The sequence below is a fragment of the Artemia sp. Qi Xiang Cuo genome, chromosome 3 (genome assembly GCF_049724085.1).
Source record: "Artemia sp. Qi Xiang Cuo chromosome 3, ASM4972408v1, whole genome shotgun sequence".
NCBI lineage: Eukaryota > Metazoa > Arthropoda > Branchiopoda > Anostraca > Artemiidae > Artemia > Artemia sp. Qi Xiang Cuo.
Genome location: NC_142796.1, coordinates 10106342 through 10127174, shown reverse-complemented (window position 1 = coordinate 10127174; position 20833 = coordinate 10106342). Strand labels below are relative to the sequence as shown.

The 20833-nt window shown below is 35.2% G+C and overlaps 1 protein-coding gene across 1 annotated transcript in view; it reads left to right on the top strand.

Moving 5' to 3' along the window:
* LOC148953747 (chromosome-associated kinesin KIF4-like) overlaps positions 1-20833 on the top strand; it is a 78108-nt gene that overhangs the window by 51428 nt on the left and 5847 nt on the right. Inside the window, exons 4-7 of the mRNA XM_089085876.1 lie at positions 4010-4218; positions 6702-6877; positions 14902-15249; positions 18745-18978. Of these exons, the coding sequence (XP_088942002.1) occupies positions 4010-4218; positions 6702-6877; positions 14902-15249; positions 18745-18978 (967 nt within the window). The remainder of the gene's footprint in view (positions 1-4009; positions 4219-6701; positions 6878-14901; positions 15250-18744; positions 18979-20833) is intronic.

Below are 20833 nucleotides of genomic sequence, written 5' to 3'. Positions count from 1 at the left end.
CCTGCCCCATAGCAAATTACGCCCCTAGTCTCATTCGTCAAACCATCGACAACAGAAAAGAATGAAAATCACGATAATACTCATGACTAATGAAGGTATATTAATTGTTTAAATTAATAAATTTTTTTTTTTTTTTTTCTTGGTTTAAGTTCTGGAGAACCAGTATTTTTTTTTCAGGTGTATTTGAGTATTTTTAGCCTAAGCTTTTAAGAATGTAGTTTTTGGGCTGATCACAAATATCAGTTTTTGGACCAGATTTTGCGGGGATCATGTCCCCAAACTATTTTTTTTATAATATTCTCCTTTTGGCCTGGAGACTTCGGGCTACAAGTTCCAAACTGATCAAGGTCAACAAATTTTTGGCCCATTTTTATATCCTTTAATGCACTTCTCCCTCCCAAAAAGATGTTTGGTTCCCATAGCCGAGGAAACAATTGCTCCAAGTTTCAGAATAAACATGCAATCTGCAATCAAGAAACTGCATTCAGAAGAAACGGGTTTTATAGCCCGAGCTAAAAAAATATTTGCTTTTTTTCTGGCCCCATTCTCGGGGGCATCAAATTTTATTTTCAAGTTTTTTGCGTTCATTGGGGTTTTTACGGTCCAAGGTTATAAGGGTAAAAATTATCCCTTTTCAGTGCCTCATTTTTGGAGGATCTGTGCCCTTAAAATAAGGTTTGTTTTGTAAAGAAGGGCTGCTTGACCTCGGGACTTACAGTTTTAAGTTTCAAAAGACTGAGAATCAAAAGTTTATTGGGGTTATTTTGGATCTTTGTCGAGCTCCATGTCCGGGGGAACTAATATTTGTGTTTCTACTTTTACTGCTGTATCCAGGTCCCCTTAGCCTAAGGACTTAGGATGTATGTTTTGAGCTAATCTGTTTGAAAACTTTGTTGGATATTTTTCAGACCCTGTTTTTGGGAGTCCTTTGCCCCAAAAATTTTTTCTGTACATTAGGCGCCTTTTGGCCCAAGGACTTATGGCTGTAAATTTCAAACTGGGTAGGAACAAAAGTATTTTTACCTATTGAAGGCTCCCTAACATCCGCTCCCGATAAAAATACGTGTTCCTCTTGGTACTGGAAACGAACTGAAAGTTTCAAGTTATTTTGACTCCCAAGATCAAATGTATACCCCTTTTTCAACTATAAAATCTGTCTCTAAAAAACATTTTATTTACTTAGTTTACGACCCTTACCCTAGGAAATGGAGAGCAGGTCGTCTACGGGGCCATATTTATTGATTGTCGACAACTTTGAACAAAATGACTATCTTATTAATGTATCAAGTATCATGAGACGTTACGGATGGGCGGCTACCAAAAAGACTGGTTGCCCTCCAATCGCTTTCAAAATTTAAAAATGGCCATAAGACTTTCAAGTTTTAACAAAACGCCCTCTAAAGTATCTATGGCTACTCCTTTCACATGTGGTGACCGGAAAAGAAAAACAAATAGACAATAATGCTTGGGAGGCACGTGGCTCTTTACTTGGAAAACGCTAAAGCATTGTGTTGTTGCTGCAATTATGTACACCAGGAAGCTTGTATTATCACTTTAGATAGATAATTGATGGCTTCTCTTAGGACAATACTTACTTTAATGTCTTGTCAAACTCAATGAGCAAGTCAAATGAAAGGAATTGCATACCCCTTAGTATTATGTCCTCTGATATCCACTAAAATGGTAGTGGAAGTTAAAAAAAGTGGAAGTTGTCTCTGAAGTTAAAAAAAAAATTATACCATGATTTAATTCAAGCAGTTAATAAATAATCTGATGTCCGCTTTGGGCTGAAAAGACGTGAATCGTATTATTTTCCAAAATGCAGTCCTGTCATTTTTATCGAGGTTGCTCTAAAACCACTTTCAGTCGCCATTCAAAGTAGCTGCACTCGCGAGCTACTTCCAAAATGTGATTAATTACCCTAATAAAACGGTTCCTTTTTAGTAGAGTCTTATTAACCGCTCTTCGTTGTATTTCTGTATTTTGCACCAACGTTTTACATATCTTCTTTAATATTTCATCGGATCCGATTAGATTAATTTAAATTAATTTAACTAATATTGAATTAAATATAGCAAGCAAAAGAAAAGGAATTGCAAATCTCTCAGTACTCATATATACATTTCTCAGCAATATATTCCAGAGGGATGCCTATATATATATATATATATATATATATATATATATATATATATATATATATATATATATATATATATATATATATATATATATATATATATACAGCCCATCCCTCTGTAAAGGGGCTGTGCCCTTCTCAACGCCTCGCTCTTTACGCTAAAGTTTTTATTGTTTAAAAAAAAGAGTTGTGAGAAAGTCAAACTTTAGCGTAAAGAGCGAGGCGTTGAGGAGGGCACAGCCCCTTTCATATACGGAATAATTTCTGTTCGTTTTAAGATTTAATGTCGCTCCTTACTTTCAGTTTAAAGAACTTTTTTTTATTTAAAGGCTGCGAAAGCGGGGGTTTGGGGGATGGCAGCCCCCCCACTGTGCCTCCTAATCCCTGTACGTTTTAAGGTTCGACCTTGTAACTCACCCTCTTTAACTCTTTAGAAAACGTAGTTTTTTTTTCAAATAATTTCTGCACGTTTTTGTACAGTTTATTACTTATTATGGCTTGACTAACTGTTAGCTGATCGTGTCAGGAGTTAAAGATGGGGGCTGCCGCCCCCAAACCCCCCGCTCTTCAACATTCTTGTGTTAAGACTTTTAATTCCTGATTACTCAAATCACGTCGTACAGGGTGCCTCCCAATCCCTGTACGTTTTAAGGTTCGAACTTATGACTCAGCCTCTTTAACAGCCCCCCAACTGTGCCTCCTAATCCCTGTATGTTTTAAGGGTCGACCTTGTAACTCAGCCTCTTTAACTCTTTAGAAAACGTAATTTTTTTTCAAATAATTTAAAAAGGAAACTGAGTTTCTTTTTTAAAGTTTAAATTCAGTATATAAAAAATTTGCTCTGACGGTGAATCGAACCCGAGTTTTCTGCCTGACAGTCTGAAGTATCAAACGCTGGACTAATGAGACACAATTGTAATTGTTTTTTAGTAAATGAAATCTATTTTCGACGCAAGCAAATTCCCACAAAACTTGATATTTGGTTTTTGGAAAACAGGGAAGGAGTAATCAGATTGAGCTGAAATTTCGTAAATAAGCTCCCAGGCCCCAGGAAAGCTTATCCTCTAAATTTCAGCCCGATCAGACAACGTTAAAGGGGGGTTGTGGTGGGAAAAATTAACATGGGCTATTATAGGAAAACGAGGTTTTTCGTAAATGTAAATTCGGGGGATAAGTTTTTCGGTCTGAAAATATCAAAAGGCCATAACAGGTCGAATTCTGCTTCGAATGAGTCCTCATTCACCCGGATAAGTTGCCAAGTGTGGCCTGTAGGCGTGGATAAGAAAAAAAAGAAATGAATTTTAAGTGGCTATATCTGGTTTTTGGAAAACAGGGAAGGAGTGATCGGATTGAGCTGAAATTTCGAAGATAAGCTCCCAGGACCTAGCAAAGCTTAACCTCTAAATTTCAGCCGAATAGGACAACGTTAAAGGGGGCTGCTGTGGGAGGGTCGAAACTTCCGGCCCAGTTTACCCCATGAAGATAAAGTCGGAAGAGGATGAAATTTTGCAAGTTTCTTAGTTTGAGCTTGGGCTACAAAATGCGATTACCGCCGTCTCTCTGCGACCTCTAGGACCTGAAATCGCTTAACATTGTGGTGGGTCGCCTCTTTATAGAGGCACAAGTGTGCCTCCTTGATATATATATATATATATATATATATATATATATATATATATATATATATATATATATATATATATATATATATATATATATATATATATATATATATATATATATATATATATATATATATATTATATGTGTATTGTTGTTGTTTTTTTTTCTCGGAGGCCAACTTAAATATCCACTCGTATCAGATTTCCCTGCTCTTTGCTGTTTCCTCCTTAATCTGTTTTTTTTTAGTGCTCTGTTTATGTCATCTCAATTTCATATGGTGGATTTAGCTGGGTCAGAAAGAGTGGCCAAGACGAAGGCCACCGGAAATAGATTTCAGGAAGGAATTAAGATAAATGCAGGGTTGTTAGCACTTGGCAACGTTATCTGCAAACTGGGAGCAGGTGACTCGAAGCATATTAGCTATAGAGATTCAAAATTGACACGTCTTCTTCAAGGTAAACTTAATGTTGTCTCACTTTTAAGTTATTTTCAGATTAATTTTTAAAGAAATTTATATATTTTGTAATTGCTATGTATTAGACTTTATCCATGGGTGGACTAATTCCTAAATAAGTTGGACGCCTTGCCGAATTTAGATCCCTGGGTTAGAGGTCTGGCTCAAATGTAGTGTCCACGGATCGGCTATGATGTCTGAAAGACCTGTATCACTCTTTAATCTTGTTAATGTAACCTAATCTTGTATAGTGAAGTTGATATTTTTTTTTATCTTTTGCTATGTCCCAGGAGTTAGTCTTCTAGATTCTATCGCGCTCCTGATAAACTGCCAAGAGAAAATTCTGTCAAGATTAGTTTGTCTTTTATAATATTATTTTGCAAAAATTCCTGTTGTCCTGTTCCTTATGGTCAGGTTACGGCTTTGTATAATTGTATGTTCTTTATTCTATCCCTCTTTCAAAAGAATGTCACGTGCTTGCAAATTGTGAATGAGAATAATGTTCAGGTTTTTAAGCTAAGTGTCTTCTTAACTGTAATATCTCCTGTGTACAGTACAAAATACGGAGGAATTTTATCCATTAGGAAAACTAGGCTTTTCTAGAATTATTATTATTTTTTTTTTTTCAAATACCCATAAATCATCTATACCGAATAAACACCAAAACTACCTATTCTCCAAACTACCAATAACACCCATATTCAAACCCAAAATACCCATAAATTATCAAATATCCATGCATTGTCCTTCCCAAAAAAGCTCATCTAGAATAAGTTTTTTATTAATCAATTACGCTTTCTTTTCATCCCCAATTTTTATATTTCTTTTTTTTTGGCTCTCATACTTGTACATGGATAGGCACTCCTGCCTCTCGGAAGCCTTCTCTAGTATAGGGGGAAGGGGCTTTTGGCCCTTGTCTACTCGATGAGATCTTCTGATTTGGTTTATTTCTCTTAGGTTTTCCTTTTCTCATGTTTTTCCCTCTGTTCTTTTTACCATAAATTTTGGACTGAGCGTTGTTTCTTCACTGTATAATAAAATTTGAGCTATCTTCATTCGAACTGTCTTTAGCCATGAAAGAAGAAGAAAGCGGAACGATGAAAAAACATAAAGAAAACAAGTGGTTAGAAAACAAGACACAGAAAACAAGAAAACAAGTGGTTAGAACAACTCAATAAAGCATGCAAATGGTGTCTTGTAAAGAACAGTGGATTTAAAAAGTGTTATTTTTATTTGTTGTTGTTGGAAACAATGTTTTATATGTTTTGTTATCACTCATCTTTGAAGTTATTCTTTGATGCTGTGCTTTTGTTTTGTTGTGGAAAGATAAATGAATTAGATGTATAGTAGATTCACATCCGGCAATTTTTTTTAAGACATCCCTTATGTTTTTGTGTTTCTGCGTTGATATGGAACATTAATAAGAATGGCCTTGAGCACCCCCACCCCTCCCCCATCCCCCAGAAAATCGAATGTTTTTTAGTTAATCTTATCGTAATTCCGAACAAATCTGGTATTACTAATCACATCATGAAATCTCATTCCGCGGTGTCCTTTAATAGTGTGAAAATTGTGACAAGTGGTTCGAAATACCAGGGATTTGTTTGTGGTTATTTTAAGAGTAATTTAAGTTTTTTATTGCTTTTTTTATGACTTTAGTAATTTGTGCAAATAAAAGAGCATATTTTTGGGTTAAATAGATTGATATAGGCCAAAAGCCAAGTAAGGGGCTGGCAACTTCCCGAAGTTGGGATAAAAATGCCACAGACAAGGTTAAAAGCAGAAGATAATGCGGAAAGAAAATTACCAGCATGCAATAGCCGAGTGCTTAACCTCTAGAAAGTGGAGGGGATCTTGCGTTATGATACCAGTTCGTAACCTGAGAGCTGAACTGTCCTATTCCGAAAGAAACCAAAATTTTTAGGTCTTCTACCCCCTAGTATATTGAATAGTCTGTGGGGGAATTCTGTATGACTGTCTGTTACCTAGTAACACTAAACTCCAGTTTTATCCTGATTGACGTGTCAGCACTTTTCCTAAGAGTTAAATTATAGTATGAGTAAAGTTATCCTACCCTACCCTGCTTATGTGTTTTTACTATAATTGGCTGCCGAAGAAAAAATTAAATTGGTATAAATTTATTAACTGGGCTATACAACCTTCAACAAGAAGCGTTCAATATCTTGATTTCATCTTTTTCGGAATGATCCTTTTGGTAGTAGGGCTGTTCCGCTCTCGGGTAACGAATTATGCAATTTTTGGTTGCCCGGGTGAATAGAGGAAAGTTCGTTGGTAAGTTATCAAATCTACGTTTCTTTTCTTAATATTTGGCTTTGTTAGTCTCTTGGCAACCATGTACGAAAATTAGTTGTCCTTTTTTGAATACTTTTAGCTACCAAAATATTTTATTTCATTCTATTTCTCCTTATTTTTCCCGTCTTTTTCTTGCATTTTAGGATTTCTTTTTACTCCTTTTTCTTTTAGATTCTTTGGGTGGGAACTCCTACACGCTGATGATTGCCTGTGTCGGACCAGCAGACTATAACATGGACGAGACTATTTCAACAATACGTTACGCAGATCGAGCTAGAAAAATAAAGAATAAGCCTATTAAGAATCAAGATCCTATGCAGATGGAACTTGACATTCTTCAAAAACAAGCAAGTTTTGACTTTATTTTTCTTTAGCTTTTACGCAGTGGACTGATGTTGCATTTTAAAAAGCTTATTCACTTTCAAAATTTAGTTATATATTTTTTTGTATAAATTTGGAAAAATATTTTAATATGTTTTCTAGAGATTTTCTAGCAAGACTTGCTTGGAGGACAAACAACTTCTTTTAGATGAAACAGCAAAGCTGGAATCCATATTATCCTGCTGTTTGATGATTAAATAAAATTGAGTAGTATATGATAGAACTCAGTTTAAGAGCCTCTATCAGGTAGTAATTTTGAAGAGTTCTAGAGCCCCCCCCCCCTTCCTTGCGCCCTAACAAGTTCCTATAAAACAAATAAAGAGCTACTACTTTTGTTTCGTTGCTATTTTGTGTCGCTGGGCTAAAAATATGAATCAATGCCTAAAATTTAAATCAACGATTTCGCTCATGAATTCTTGAAAATAAAATCCGTCCTGAATAGTTTTTCCACTTCAAAATCGAAATAGTAAATTCAAAGCCTGAACGTTCAGACCGGTTCTAGATTTTGAAAAATAAAAGATAAAGAACAGTTTATCTGACAATCAGATTTTTATCTGGCCCCGAACCGTGATCCAAAGTTCTAAAGTATTTATCACAATGCTCTAGTTTGCCCTGAATTTCTAAGTTTTGTGCTTTTTTAGTTTTGATAAAACAAATGATAAAAATCATATTATTTTAATTCGTATGTAATTAAAACGAAATGAAAGCGCTGTAAAGAATAGGTAAAGAATTTGGTTAAGACAGTAATCGTTGATAATTTTATTTTTATGCATAGACTAATAGAAGTCTAAATGTTTTGACCTCACATCATGAAGTCTCCTTCCTTTTCTATTTTTTTCTCCGTTGACAAAACCTATTTGAATGTGAAGCCGAAATACTCGGACTTTTGTTATATTATGTATAAGTTTTTTTTAGATTATATATGAAAGGCAGCATGGTCTCTGGAAATATTTGCATTCTTATGACTTATTATAACTCACTAGTTATGACTGGTAAAAATTAGTAATAACTCATCTGAATCTGGCAATTTTTCAAGTCTACTGTTAGCCCCCTACCTTCCTAGGTTCTGAACAATTTTACAAAATTGGTGAAAGCTCTTCTGTTTTGGTTATAAGGGAGACCGGAAATAACTGGAAAGTTACAAACTCTTGGCACAATCTTAACCTCGATGAATTCACTATCACCTGAAACCAGTATGGATTTCCTACCTTCAGGCATTCAGGAATGGCCAAGCATTGAAAATTCTGAAAAGAATTGCAAGACAACCATAAAAACTTACTTTTCAAACTTTTTGAAGAAAACTTTCAGTTATCTTGATCAAACTTCACTCACATGTGGGCTGCTAGATGGCAGTTCTTCAGTTGCGTTTTCAGATTTTTTATTTTATTTTTTTTTTCAGAGGTACTTCATATGGAAGGGGTCGTCGTATAAACTTCAAATAGGGTTCATTCGATTGGAAATAAAGAGTTCTAGTGCCCTTCGTAAGAGTCAAAAGTGATCGGAAGGCAACTAGCCCCCCCCATGCCTTTTTATCCCCAAATAAATGTAATAAAAATTCTGGGTTAGCCATTTTGTTAAAAATAGTTCAAAGATCACATACCGAAAACTCCGGGGTCGGTAAAACCCCCCAGGGCCTGGGGGCAGGCGTTTTAAGTTATGCCCTGGGGGCAAATAAGGTTCTTATAGAAGGGATGCATGTATAAACTTCAGAGAGGGCTGATTTGATTGATAATCAAAAGTTATAGTTCACTGTTTCAGAGTCAAAAGAGATCGGAGGGCAACTAGCCCCACCCCATGCCCTTCCCCCCCCAAAAGCATCAGATAAAAATTTTGAGATAGCCATTTTGTTAAAATTGTTCAAAGGTCAGATAACAAAACTCCGATATCGACACAATTGCCCAGGACCCGCGGGCAGGCGTTGTAAGTTATGCCCTGGGGACATATAAGTTTCTTATAGAAGGTATGCTAGTATAAACTTCAAAAAGGTATGATTTGATTGGAAATTGAAAGTTCTAGTTCACTTTTTAAGAGTCAAAAGTGATCGGTAGGAAGCTAGCCCCCCCCATGCCCTCTTTCCCAAATACATCCGATACGAATTTTGAGGTAGTCATTTTGTTAAAAATGGTTCAAAGATCATATTAAAAAAAACTCCAGGGTCGACACAACTCTCGGGGCCCGGGGGCAGGCGTTGTAAGTTATACCCTGGGGGTAAATATGGTTGTTATAGAAAGAATGCTTGTATGAACTTCAGGGAGGGCTCATTTGATTGGAAACTAAAAGTTGTAGTTCACTTTTTCAGAGTCAAAAGAGATAAGAGGGCAACAAGCCCTCCTCACCCCTTTTTCCAAATGCCTCAAATAACAATTTTTGAGATAGCCATTTTGTTAAAAATAGTTCAAAGGTCAAATAACAAAACTCCGATGTCGACACAATTGCCCAGGGCCCGGGGGCAGGCGTTGTAAATTATGCCCTGGGTACATATAAGGTTCTTATGGAAGGTATGCTCGTAATAACTTCAGGGAGGGGTCATTTGATCGGAAATTGAAAGTTCTAGATCATTTTTAAGAGTCAAAAGTGATCGGAGGAAAGCTAGCCTCCCCGCCTCCCCCACTCTTTTACCCAAATACATCCGATACGAATTTCGAGGTATCCAATTTGTTAAAAATGGTTCAGAGATAATATAACAAAACTCCAGGGTCGACACAACCCCCCAGGGCCCGGGAGCAGGCGTTCTAAGTTATGTCCTGGGGGGTTATGCGTGTCTTATGGAAGGGGTGCTCGTATAAACTTCAGAGAGGGCTCATTTGATCGAAAATTGAAAGTTGTAGTTCACGTCAAAAGAGAACCAGGGGAAACCAGCCCCTCCCCCACGCCCTTATTTCCCCAAACCCATCCGATAAAAATTTTGAGATAGCAATTTTTTTTTTAACAGTTCAAACATCAGATAAGAAAAATTCTGGTGTTGATACAACCTCCCAGGTCCCGGGGGCTGGCGTTGTAGGTTATGCCCTGGGGGTATGTGTGATTCCTATGGAAGGAATGCTCGTAGAAACTTCAAAGATGGCTTAATTGATTGGAAGTTGAAGTTGTAGTTCCCTTTTAAGGGTCAAAAGTGATCGGAGGGCAACTACCCCCTCTCCCGTCTACGCCTTTTTTCCCCAACCCCATCCGATAAAAATTTTGAGATTACCATTTTGTTAAAAATAGTTCAAAGGTCATATAACCAAAAATCCGCTGTCGACACAACCCCCAGGGCTCGGGGGTATGCGTTGTAAGTTATACCCTGGGGGCAAATATGGTTCTTATAGAATTGATGTGCTTATAAACTCCAGAGAGGGCTCGTTTGATTGGAAATTAAAAGCTATAGTAGTTACATTTTTCTGAGTCAAAAGAGACTGGAGGGCAACTAGCCACTCCCCCCTCCACGCCTTTTTTCCCCAAACCTATCGGATAAAATTTTGAGATGACGATTTTGTTAAAAATATTTCCAACATCAAATATTAAAACTCCGGGGTCGACACGACCCCCAGGGCCCGAAGACAGGTGTTGTAAGGTATGTCCAGGGGGCATATATGTTTGTTATAGAAGAGATACTCGTATAAACATCAGAGAGGGATCATTTGATTGACAATTGAAAGTAGTTTACTTTTAAAGAATCAAAAGAGATCGGAGGGTAATTTGCCCCTCACGCCCTTTTTTTCTCAAACCCATCCGATAAAAGTTTTTAGATTGCCATTTTGTTAAAAATAGTTCAAACATAATGCAATAAAAACTCCAAGGTTGACACGTATCCCCAGAGCCCGGGGGCAAGTGTTTTAAGTTATGCCTCGGGGCATATAAGGTTTTTATGTAAGGAGAAATCGTATAAACTTCAGAAGTGGCTCATTTCATTTTAAATTGAAAGTTCTAGTTATCTTTTCATGAGTCAAAAGGTATCGACGGGTATTAATCCCCCCCCCTCTCCGCACACACACCTTTTTTTCCAAATTCATCCGATCAAAATTTTGAGATTGATAGTTTGTTTGAAGTAGTCTAATGATCAGATAACAAAAACTTCGGGGTCAACATACCCTCCCCCCAGAGCCCAGGGGATCGGCTGTAACTTATGCTGCGGGTGCAAATAGAGTGGTTATCACTTATGTCAAGTCATTTTAGTTTTTTGTAATTTATTTTTTTTTATATTACTAAGTTTTAGATAATAGAAAACGAAAGGTCATAAAGGCAATAAGGCTTTGATGTTTTATTGTTTTTTTAGTTGTGCACTAAGATTAGTGAAAACAGGGCCACCACAGAAAGGTTTTGCACAACCAACCCCCTAATATCCTCCCATTTGCAGCGAAAATGGAAGGATAGATCTATATACTGCTTGTGAATGGTTATCTCTTTTGTAAAGTAAAGTTACTTTAGTTTTTTAATTATTTTTTTTTATATTACTAAGTTTTAGACAATAGAAAACTAAAGGTCATAAAGGCAATAAGGTTTCGATATTTTATTGTTTTTTTTAGCTGCACACTAAGATTAGTGAAAAGAGGGTCACCACGGGAAGGTTGTGCACAGCCAGTCCCACCCACCCCTTAGCATTAACCCCCCCCCTTGTGCCTTTTTCCCCAAATATATCTTATCAAAATTTTGAAATAGCCATTTTGTTCAAAATTGTTCAAAATTCAAATTACTATTACTTAGGGGTTGAGAAATCCTTCATAGTCCCCGGGGCATGGATTGTAACTTCTGTAAATTGCTTTTTATTAGAATATAAGGTTTTTGTGGAAGGGGTAGTCATATTAACTTTGGGGGGTGCTCATTTGATCGGAAATTGAAGCTTCTAGTTCTTTTTTAAGAATCAAAAGTGATCAATGGGCCACTAACCCACGCCCCACTTTTTCAAAGGCCATCCGATCAAAATTTTGAGATTGCCATTTTGTTCAAAAAAGTTCAAATGCCAAATAACTATGCTTCCGGGGCTAAGGGCCCCAACCCCGGGGAAATGGCTCTGAGTTACAGAACTTGCTTATTGTTACTTTGACACGTTGTTTTATTCAATACTTGGATTTATTGATTTACGTGGCAACTTCGATTTACGGTGAAAGGGCTATAAGTTATGCAAGTTGCTTATTGTTACTTTGATACCTTGTTTAATTTGATGCTTTCTTTACTTTGTTATTTTTTATTTCAATAGTGTTACTTTGATACTAGTTTTGATACTTTGATGAACATGTGATATTGAAAAGAAAAAGTTTGATTTTGAAAAAAGGAATTTTTAAAAACTTGAAACTTTTTGCAATCAAAAACGAACAAAACTTAACTTAAAGAAAAAACTTTCCGAAAAAGAAGTTTTTCAAAGAAAAGTAAAGGCCATTTTAAACTTAAGATCAGCAGATACAAATACCTGTTAAAATTAAAACTCAAAACGGCCAGAAATTACTTTTAAAGGATAAATGAAACCCAAAACGAACAGAAATTAAATAAACAATTTTAGGAAAAAAAACATACAACAAGTAATAATATAAATGAATTAATAAATCATAAAGCGAGTAATGATTAAATTTAATTGACAAATCAAGCTTAAAACAAAAAAATATAATATTTTGTTACTGAACTATACATTAAACCCAAAACGGACAGAAATTAAATAAACAATCAGTGCAAACAGATATACAATATATGCAAATCAAGCTTGAAACGAACAAAAATTACTACAAACAAGAGTTTGGGTATCGCCTCCTTCTCTCACTCTAAAAGTCTAAAACCTACTGCGTCATCGGCACTTTACTGAAAACTAATTATATTACAAATATTTTCTTTTGAACTTCATATTGAAAATATATTAAAATTACTATAAAATTTTGAACTGATGAGCTTTCAGCAATTAGTATCATTATACATCAAATATTCAGTTTAATTTATTAGTTCTTTGTAAGATTGTTCAAGACGAATATAGTTTCACTACAAACACGAGTTTGGATACTACCTAAAGCCTACTGCGTCGTTGGTGCTTCACTGAAAACGAATTATATTACAATTATTTTCTTTTCCAGTTATTACAGCATTAAAAATGAAAATTAAATTACATACAATTTACTTACAATTGCAATAAAATCTTAAACTGATGGATCTTTCAACAATTAATATCATTATATATCAAATTTTTTTTCAATTAATCATTCGAAACGTCAATTTGTGTCAAAACCTATCATAGCACAGCGGATAAGATCCATTTATTTCAATAAAAAGCAATAACAAAAACAATATCCCAAAGGACTCAGTATTTTTTGTATATAAGATGTATTATTACAGTCATATACCTCTTGCATGTTTCTCCCCCAAGACATCAGCACCTAGTTCGGATGACCATAGAAAAGTCAGAAGAGGACCCATTAAATCACAAACTGAAAGTTCAAGTGATCTTATCAAGAGTAAAACCGATTAAAAAGCAACAATTACCCCATGTTACCAAAACAGCCCCAGATGGTATCGGACTAATATTTCAGTCCCCTCATCTTCGTGAGGATGAATTTGATTTTGTTTATGCTTTCCAAGACTGTTCAAGACACATATAGTTTTCAGTAAAGCGCCAATGACGCAGTAGGCTTTAGACTTTTACAGTGAGAGAAGGAAGCGATACCCAAACTCTTGTTTGTAGTGATTTTTGTTCGTTTCAAGCTTGATTTGCATATTCAATTTAAGTTTCACTCGTTTTAAGATTCATTTATTCATTTATATTAGTACCTATTGTATGTTTGTTTGCATTAATCGTTTATTTAATTTCTGTTCGTTTTGGGTTTCATTTATACTTCAATAGCAAAATATTTTTTTTCGTTTTAAGCTTGATTTGCTTATTCAGTTTAAGCATTACTCGCTTTAAGATTTATTTATTGAATTATATTATTACTTGCTGTATGTTTATTTGCTATGATTGTTTATTTAAATTCTGTTTGTTTTGGGTCTCATTTATTCTTTAATAGTAGCCTGGTCGTTTTTAGTTTGTAATTTAACAGGTATTTGTTTCTTCTGATATTAAGTTTAAAAAGGCCTTTATTTTTCTTTGAAAAACTTCTTTTTCAGAATTTTTTTCTAATTAATACACAAAAAGGTGAGTGTTCCATTTATAGTGGTGTCCCATTTATAGCCGGTCTCCTCTAATATTTTTTTTTGTTATTTCTTTTTTTTTCTAAGCCTTGTTTCTTGAGGGTTCAGAATTGGAAAAATCTGTTATCGTACTTTAAGTTCAGTTAATAGTTAAAATTAATTTTATATGAAACTCTATGAAATTAATTTCAATTAATTATAGTTTTTGGCTGTTATTTCTGTACCTCCTTCAGTATGCTCTGAACAATTTTACAAAATTAGCTCTACCTTTTTTTAATGTTTTTTTATTATTCTTTTTTCTTTATTTTTTCTCTGCCTTTTTTTATTTCTCATTGAAATTAGTCTTTTCACTCTCTCTTTTACAGTTAAAATAAAAAAAATTACCTGTTATTAAATTTGTATTTCTATTACTTACTGAAGTTAATTTCAGTTCATTATAATTTTTACTTGTTATTTCTTTTCAGTTGATTATAAAGGAAGAGGCAATATAGTCTATGAAATTATTTAAATTATTATTATCGTAACAATTATTTAAATATCAATAATTTAATAATTATTAGCTTTTGATTATTTAATTGTAAAAAAAAAATATTCTTATGATCGTTAATATGAAAATGAGTAATAACTTAACCTGTCAATTGCTCTTGTGTTCTGTAGCCCCAGTGTTTTCTCTCCATGCTCTGAAGGATTTAAAGAAAGCAGCGTTACTTCTTTTGTTCTGGTTTTAATGTTGTTTTAATGTTTAGTTTCTATTTCTTTCTTTTTTCTCTGCTTTTTGCCCCAATTTTCATTGAAAATATTCTTGTCACTTTCTCTTCTGCAGTTTAGGAGTGTTTGAATTTGCGATTTATGAATCGAATAGGAGAAAAAGTATTCCTTTATAGAGTATTTTTTTTTTTTTTAGGTTAAGACTCTGGAGTACCAACTGGAAAATTGTGGAACGGGAGCAGCGAATTACGAAAATACAACCGAAGCAATGCAGCTTCGTGAGCGTATTCGTTATCTAGAGAACGAGAATGGCAGCTTAAGTACAGCCTTAAGTTCAGCTATTGAGCAAATTACAATCAATGAGGAGAAGCTGATGTTCCTTGAGAACACCAACGCAGAATTAAAAAAACGTTTGGAAGAGCTCCAGAACATGGCTAATGTCACGTCTGAAGTATTAAACAAGACAGTTGATGTTACTCATGAAGCTAATCAGCCACTGGTGAAACACATGAAAGAAGTGAAAGTACACATGTCACTAATTCAGGTAGGAATTTTTTATGATATAAACTCAATTTAGTCACGTTTATAGCTTAGTTTTGGGACTCAGTTTAAAACTTTAGTTTCAGGAGTTGAGACTCTTAGACTCAGTTTTAAGCTTTGTAAAAACTGATAAACTTTTAATAATTCTATTTTCTCGAGGCAAAGGCCATAACCATTCCATATATCAAAATCTATCCTGGTAAGCCCAAAGGCCGTAACCGCAAAGGCTGCTAAGGCCGTAACCCTCCCAGTTGCCGAAAGTTATTTTGGGTTATTCTGGGTAAACCCCTTCGAAAGGTCAGGGGTATGTTCATCAAGTTAACTTTGTTTAATTATTCTCGTTTGAAGAGAGCAGGGCAGAATACTAGACTGTTGGGAGACATGGGTTCATACATGCCCAGCTGAGGGGAGAGTAGCTAAAGGTTTCATACCATTTATAAAGATTGTTGGGTGGAGGTAGTGTTTGGAGCAATATTAAGAATGAGCCCCTCCCTCTGTGTGTGAGCATGGGCAAAAACAATGCTTAAGATGGAACGTAATTGCAATGAAAAGGTGAAAACGAAACACATATTATATGAACAGGAACCTTGGCAGTAAAACGTTGAACATAAGTCAAATATGTCTAAATGGACCCTTTTCATAAAGTGTTAGTAAATTGAAGGGGATGAGGGGAGAGTAATAGCCCCCTACTATTAAGTGTAACCCTGAATAAGTCATGAAGCAATCAGAAATTGAGTTAAAAAATCTTCAAATGAAAGTAAATAATGGCATCAAAGCTTTAAAAAAACCAGGAACTCCTCGGTATACGTATTAGCCCCCTCCACTTGGGGGAGAGATTTTTTTTGTGAATGCCTTGAAAATGGAGGGGGTTGTTTGTTGGCATCACTGTATATACATTCACGCAGTACAATCATACCCTATCTCACCCATTATGAAAACCTGGACCAAGGTGCGAGTGCTCCGGAGAACGTAGAAACATAACCGACATTAGATTTTTTCACAGGTAGATAAGTCAGATTTCTCTTGAACGCGAAACTTGGTTTCACCTTTGTAACACTACTTTTTAAGGAATCAAATTTTAAATTAATTTATTCCAATACTTATATAAAAACCGGTAATTAGTGGTGTAATGCTACTATTAGATGTTTTTAGAAATTACAAGCAGGTTTCAAAGTCTTGAGTTGGTTTTCAAGGGCATTTTGAGAAAGTTTCTGTCAAAATACATGTTCCAGGGTAATATACACTGAATCGTTAATGGACGAGGACGGACGAGGATATAGGTGGAGCTTTTATACGCGCCAAGACTGTTGTAGCCATATATTACTGAGTCATGATTAGACTGAATGTAATTTATATAGAGTGGTTAGCATTTAATCTAAGAATAAAGGCTTCAGCTCAACTGTTTTAAAAGTAAATTTTGTAAATAAAACATTACGAAATGGCTGCATTTGCTGCTATCGAAAAATCTGCGAGAGAAGCACTAGGAAAACTTTAGCGAAAGGGATAAGGGCAAGAGAATGAGAGCTCTCCTCATATACATGACGAATTCTGTTCGTTTGAAGCTTTAAAGTAGCTTTTTATGTTCATTTGGAAAGCAATGTATTTAAATAGAGAAAAGAGCTGGGCTCGTGCGCTCTCTGTCTAGCAAGAAGCCTATTCGTGGACATTCTGATCTTCTCTTTTCTTGGGCTCTTGACCCTTATAAATGTCTGATGTAGGCTAAACGGGGGTTAATTTTGTTTTTTGTCCGAGCTAGCATCCCATCATGAAATCTCACTCCATATTGTTCATTTATGGAAGAAGGTGAGGTCTTTAACCGTATTCGATGCATGATACATGGTAAATGGGGATTGAAACTCATATGCTGTCCTATTCTTTTATATTTAACGTCCTTTACTAGGTTGCAACTACTGCTGCTATCACGATAGACAAAACAGCTTGCGGCGCCTTTGTTGGTGCTGCGGGAGGGTAAAAAAATCTCATTTTAAGATGTATTTGGGGATAAAAACCATGTCTTAAATTTGTATTCCACTTACACGGCCATCAGCCCTAGAATCAGCAAAGTAGGATCATCATTAAGTGTGAGTAGTTGATAGCACAGTAGCTGACATAATAGAGATCAGTAGCTGAAGAACAGTTATGTGTATGAATTCGAGAATGTCTTTGAAGATCTTTTGTACATCTGAGAATAATAATTTAGAAGAATAAAGAACAATTGTAACTGTTACCTCTAATTATTATTATGGTAAGAAGACCTTTAATACTTATGTTAAAAGACAGTGAATTGTTAGAGCTACTGTGTATTAGTATGGACTCTCTAAGACTTATATTATACAGAGGATTTGAGTGTCCCTGGTAAAATGTTAGTAAAATTTTTTTGGTGTTTTGAGACATCAGGGTGCAAGGATAGATTTAGAAATTAATGTTGGAGAACGAAGTCGCCTGGAATAAGAAAAAATGAGGGCAAAGAAGTGATATTAAGTAACCAGAAAATTTATCAAGTCGATGCAGTGAAGATGTGAAAAGTAGGACAACCAAGACCGAGTGTGCTTTTTTCGCAGTTGAAAAAATGTGGAAGAATGGGGGATAAGTCTACGAACCAAGATTAGAATGTTGGAAGCTACAATGATGGCAGCTGTCAAGTGCGGTTCTTCATTGTGGTACCTTCGAAAGGCAGATGAATATTTTTAAACGTTTTTCAGAAGAATTGCATAGTTAAGTGCAATTGATATAATTAAGTTAATAGGTATCCTTTTGATTGGCCATATCTCAAACAACAAGCTGTACGAAAAATGTGTCTCGATCCGGCTTTTAAGGGCTATAGTAAAAAAAAACTTGGGATGGCTAGGACACGTTTTACAGATGAAGGATCGCATATTGCCAAACATTGTGCTTTTTGGCCATCCATTTAGGGCAAAATGAAAATCCGGTCGCCCTCTAATGGAATGAGAAGGATTTAAAGGAAATAGGAACCCTATGGGAGGGGGTAAAGATGGAAGGTTTGAGTAGATTGTGTTGGTGGAGTATTTTGCACTATTTTGTTGACCTTGGGCGGCTTGGTGCTCCAGTGAGTTGTTAGTAGTATTGATGATAATCGTAAAGTAGAATAAAAAAATTACGAACAATTATTAGAGGAATTGAACATGAATATGCCTTTTTTATTTGGGAATTATCGCAGACGTACACCAAAACTAAAACCAGAATAGAAGAATTTATTCTGGTGTCCACTGTCATTATCGGCCAAAGGAAAAAAAGGTAGAAACAGTCTTATTCACTGGACTATGGAACTTTGGAAAAAGGGCGCTCAAAGTTTTTTATTGTGTTTTAATCTGAATAGTAGTTTGAGCACTAGGAAAATTTCGCTCTGAGGTCGTAAATTATCAAAAGTACTTCAGTCTCAAAAACAAATTAGCGGTCAGTAATACTTGGTGTTGTAAACCTTTCAAATTTTTTCAAAATTGCGAAATTATTTTGCATCTTGGTATTCTTTTTTTTTTAGCAAGAAAACGTAAATCGCGAGGAATGTTTGCTGAATTTAGAGATAGACATGTCTCGGGCGCCAAATGCCGGAGCCATTACAGAACAATCGGATAACGTTGTAGAGAGTAATACGGAAGAGAAGGAGGAAATTCTGCCTTTTGACGAGGACGCGATGAATGATGAAGAGATAGAGGTCAAAGAGGAAACCAATAGAAATGTTTTGGAAAGAGCAAAGATGTCCAGACAAATTGAGGTGATCTACTTAATTTATGCAACTTTATTTTATAAGCTGATTAAAAGCAAAATAAATGTTACCAAAAATCAGGAACGGTACTGGTTATAAGGATCCCCCTATGCATTTTTACGGTAGTGACGCCTGTGATATAATACTTAATTTGGGGTTACAACGAGAAATTGCTAAAAATGATTAAAGACTAATGAGTTAATATTTAATATTAATAATCATAGACAAAGTCTTCACCGGGGTTGCCGCTCTTAAAGTTGTTTTTCCTATTATTTTGTACACGACTTTTCTGAAGTTTTATTTCCAGAATCTGAAGAACTAAAGCGAAACATTTTTAAAATAATTTAACTAGGATTATTGGAGCTGAAAAAAAATTCTGATTGTACCTATGAATTGAGCTTAACAAAATGAACTAGATGACTTTCTTACATAACTGAAATTCAAAGCAATAAGTATATACGGTCCACACGTAAACATTATTTCTTTTTAGAACAGGGGATTTAACTAAAGTTAAATTTGTCTTTAATTGGGCTGCGCAATCATTTGATGAACCAACCATAAGCGAAGAAATGTTCTATTATTAATTTTTTATATTTGTCTGAGGGTGACTCTAATTATGCAGCGAATCATAATATGGGGCTCCTCATTTCTCATTTAATATCTTTGCACAAGAGAAACTCGCTGGAGCTCGCTTTTAAGGAAGGTCCACATGAGCAGTTTTGGCTTAAGGTAGATTCGGAGTGACGATATTTGTTTATTATCAATAAACCTAGTAAAAATACAGTGCTGGATAATGTTGGTTTGCAAAGTGAACCAATACACTGAAGTGAAACAAATGCACAGGTGTAATCTTGTTCTAGGTCATGAAGCTTAAAAAGAACTGTTTTGTAGGTTGACCAGTGGTCTGCGTAGCGCAAGTAACGACCTCCTGGTTCTTCGTCTTCAGCTGGGAGTACTATGCGTTGTTGGGGGCAAATTATCTAAAGCTTACGGTGTTTTTCCTCAGATTTCTCTAGGTACCCATTAGGAATATGAGAGGCTCCAAAATGTGTACAGAATTGTATTAGGTGTAATTTAGTACTAAAAACTTCAAAGAATTTTTTGTCAAACTTGTGAAATGACTGACAACGTTTTCTAACAGAATTTTTAAATCTTATAACATAACAGTTCTTCAGCATTTTAGCATGAATGAATAATTCAAATTTTAGCGGGAAACACAAGCCTTTTTTTCTGTTGATCGTCTTTAAACCTTCTGGCTTAAAAAAAAGCACATCTGTGCATCATAAAAAGGCACGTGGTAGGTATTTGGCTTTATTTATAAACTCTTTAATTATTTATTGTACGAGCGCACTCAAACTAATGAAAAGGAAATTTTGTTTGAAAATTTAGCGCTGGACCTTGAATCAGATATTTTCTATTAGGTTTCACCAGATATCTCACTCCTAGTAAAATGCATGGACCGAAGTGTTCATTGCATTGGCTATCTTGCAAAACTCCGCCCGCGCCTTATCTAGCAAAACGTCATTGGATTGGATAACACTCGGTCCGTGCTTGGATTAGATTAGACAACGCTCTACTCGTGTCATTGGATATCGTCAACCTTTATGAGGCCAAATCATCTTATTGGATGGCTTTTGAGGTTTGCAAAAATATGGAATTGGGAAATCTGCAAAAATTAAAAATTTGTTCTTGAATAATACATATGGTTGGCAACTTTTGCGACAACCACATATTGTGACAAAATTGTTGACAATCTCATCTCTTTATGGGGATTTTTCTTTTGAAAATTTATTTTTAAAAAAATAGTCTGTTAGTTAATCTTTCTTTTGATAGTATTTGCACCAAAATTATTTAAGCTTAAAAA